The following is a 2,848-nucleotide window of genomic DNA, read 5'->3' as shown; positions in this document are numbered from 1 at the left end:
AGGTAAGGTATTGTTTTGAAGAAAAAATATAAAGTAATATAAGATACTATCAAGGGTGTTATTTGCAGTAATATAATATACTTTTAGAGCGATGTGTCGATTATGAAAAAAATGTAGAATGTTCTGTGAAGTTAGATAAAGTATGTTTTAAGTAGGATGGGGTACAGTACATTGCATGTAGTGTTTACCAATAAACACATATTTGAACCATTTTTTCACATTTTAAATAAGTAACAATTCTATTTATGTATATTGTCACGATAAATTGCATTTATTATATGATATATAGCTTTTATTATTATTATTTATTTATTTTAAGTTATAAATTTCTTGAAATGCTCGTCCTGAAAATTGGAATTAGTTATATTGGTTCTTCATTTCAATTTATATATTTTTTGAAAGACGTCTATTATATAAATTATTAATAATTTCAATATAGTTTTGCTATATATATAATTGAAATCAATTATGTAGATGAATCAGTGGTGTTCCATTTATATATATGAAAAAAACATTCAAATTAACATCAAACATTCACCTTAATGTTTAAAGACTGTTTCATAAATGAGACGAGCCTTGGTGTGCACACTTTGTCTGTACTTACAGGGTGAAGTTAGTAATAAAAGCCTCATTCGGAAGGGTGACTTTAAAAGTTGTCTGATGTGCCTCAACATCACGATTAGCTATCTTGCTTGTGACAATAGTCGTAGCAAATCTAAACCTGATATCGGACTTGATGTGTAGATAATAGATCGTCGGCTTCACACTGAGGTCGCTGGGATGCGTCCCGGATCTCACCTGAAATATACGGGAAAACAATGCGAAACTAAATAATGTGGAATTAATTACCCTTAAATCTAATTTACTTACTGACCTTTTTTAAAATTATGAACGACTTTAACGTCAGTTCAGGTTCTGTGTTCTATGAATACTTGAGTACATTTTTAACTGATTTCGCAGTATATACGTTGAGATGGTGGTGTTATTACCTAACCTCACCTGTCGAATCATGACAAACTCTCCAATTACACATCATTTTACCTTGTATAAACGAAGACAATACCAATCTCAATTGAAACATATTTCCATAATATTTACAATGATCGTCACAACAGAGGTAGAAGCATCGCAATAGATGTCAAATAACTGATGCATAATAGAAAGGACCAATGCCTCCGCGTGCAATAATCTTAGATGTGCAAAACATTTAATCGATCTTATTTATATATTACAAACAATAGATAAATAAATATACAAAATTTGATAAAGCGCCCTATCTAGCTAAGAATAAGCCACTCTAAAGCGCTTTCCAATACATAGAGATACAATTCATTATTATTTGAAATCTTGATTAAAGGGAACAGTGAAACCTTGATAAGATGTCTTTCGAGGTGCGCATGCAACAGAACAACTCCAAACATCAGGTTAATACCACAATAATGATTTTGTATTGATTTGCAATTTATGAGTTATAGATACACAAACCAATTCGAAAGTTGATGAAACAGTGATTTTTCAATGACTTTGAGATATCGACTCATGTTTTCAATGATACATATTAAACATAAGTTTTGTTACACGCATTCAGCTGTAAGAAACGTTAAGAAAAGTATTCCTATAATGTGTAAGCCGCTGAATAAAGCTAAAGTGAACATTTGTTTCTGAAAAATATGGCCTTTTCGTCCATTTAGAATTCATAAGTCGTTCTAAGGGTAAAAAAATATCATCTAAAGACTGAAGACGACATATATGTTGCAGCTACCACAAAATTAGAGTGCCTTTGAAACCCTTTATAACGTTACAAATTTACAATGTTTGGCTACGTAATTGCTAAAAAATAACAACATGAATCAGTCCGAAATATAACCAAATATGTATGATAAACAAGATGCCGGCAGTAGCTTGTAATACATGTACAACTAACAATTTATTGAATGAAAGAAAATTAAATGGCTAATACGAAAGCATTTCTTCTACTATAAGATTCTTCAATTTCATATCACTGTGTCAGATATTTGCAAATCATTCCAGATCCTTTACCGTTTGCTCAATTATATAGGATTTTAATATGATGTATACTTATGTATTGTTTCAGTGATTGATATTTTTTGTCTCAGAAATCCTACATTTCAAATTAACTTTCAATAAAACGTATGCACGAGTAAAATCTATCTTTTCACCGCAAATAGACCCGTTATTAGTAAAAACTGTAATATAAGGCTACATTATGTATGTTTGAATAATTAATTGATCATCGCCTTAATAAATACTTACTGGCGGCTCCAGTATCATTGCGCCCACCACCGCGACCGCCATCGCAAGGCATGCTTGAATAAACCACAACGTCTGCATACTAGTTTCTTTCTGCTGGCGATGGATGAGCGTCAAACATTTATACCCTCCAAGCTGCGGTGTTTTGAAATACAAGTTCACTAAGCATCATGTGGAAAACCCGAGGAAAGCCCATACATATTCTATGCGTAAATAAGACCAGTGACCTTGACACGGAATTCAGCTTCAGTACCAGGCGGTGAACGGTGAGTCGACGGGAAAACCAACATCGTCTTAATGCCTCCCATCTGTTTCTCGCGTCTCCACTTGACCTTCGACCACTGACTTACAAAGTCTTTCATTGTAAACTTAAAGTGTTAAGTACGTTCGAAGATTAGAGTTATTTTGTTCATTACAATGCTTTTTTGTTTGAAACACTTTCATCTATAAAGGGAAAGAACAAATGGAATGCTTATTATTTTACGATAACTTAAGTTATTACCGTTTTGTAGAGGATCAGCGTATGCAGGGTTGTGCACGCTGCGACCTCCGGCATTGAATTACTGACATTTTAGCT

The 2,848-nt window shown here is 32.9% G+C and overlaps 1 protein-coding gene across 1 annotated transcript in view; it reads right to left on the bottom strand.

Annotated features, from left to right (window-relative positions):
* Positions 1-2,432, bottom strand: part of LOC110457749 (inter-alpha-trypsin inhibitor heavy chain H3-like) — a 49,909-nt gene extending 47,477 nt beyond the window's left edge. Inside the window, exons 1-2 of the mRNA XM_021509131.1 lie at positions 2,275-2,432; positions 605-798 (exon numbers count right to left, since the gene is read on the bottom strand). Of these exons, the coding sequence (XP_021364806.1) occupies positions 605-798; positions 2,275-2,352 (272 nt within the window). The 5' untranslated portion in view covers positions 2,353-2,432. The remainder of the gene's footprint in view (positions 1-604; positions 799-2,274) is intronic.
* Between the last annotated feature and the right edge of the window lie 416 nt (positions 2,433-2,848).

The sequence above is a fragment of the Mizuhopecten yessoensis genome, unplaced genomic scaffold (genome assembly GCF_002113885.1).
Source record: "Mizuhopecten yessoensis strain PY_sf001 unplaced genomic scaffold, ASM211388v2 scaffold9303, whole genome shotgun sequence".
Lineage (NCBI taxonomy): Eukaryota > Metazoa > Mollusca > Bivalvia > Pectinida > Pectinidae > Mizuhopecten > Mizuhopecten yessoensis.
The sequence above is the reverse complement of the archived record's forward strand: the minus strand, read 5'-3'. Positions and strand labels throughout refer to the sequence as shown.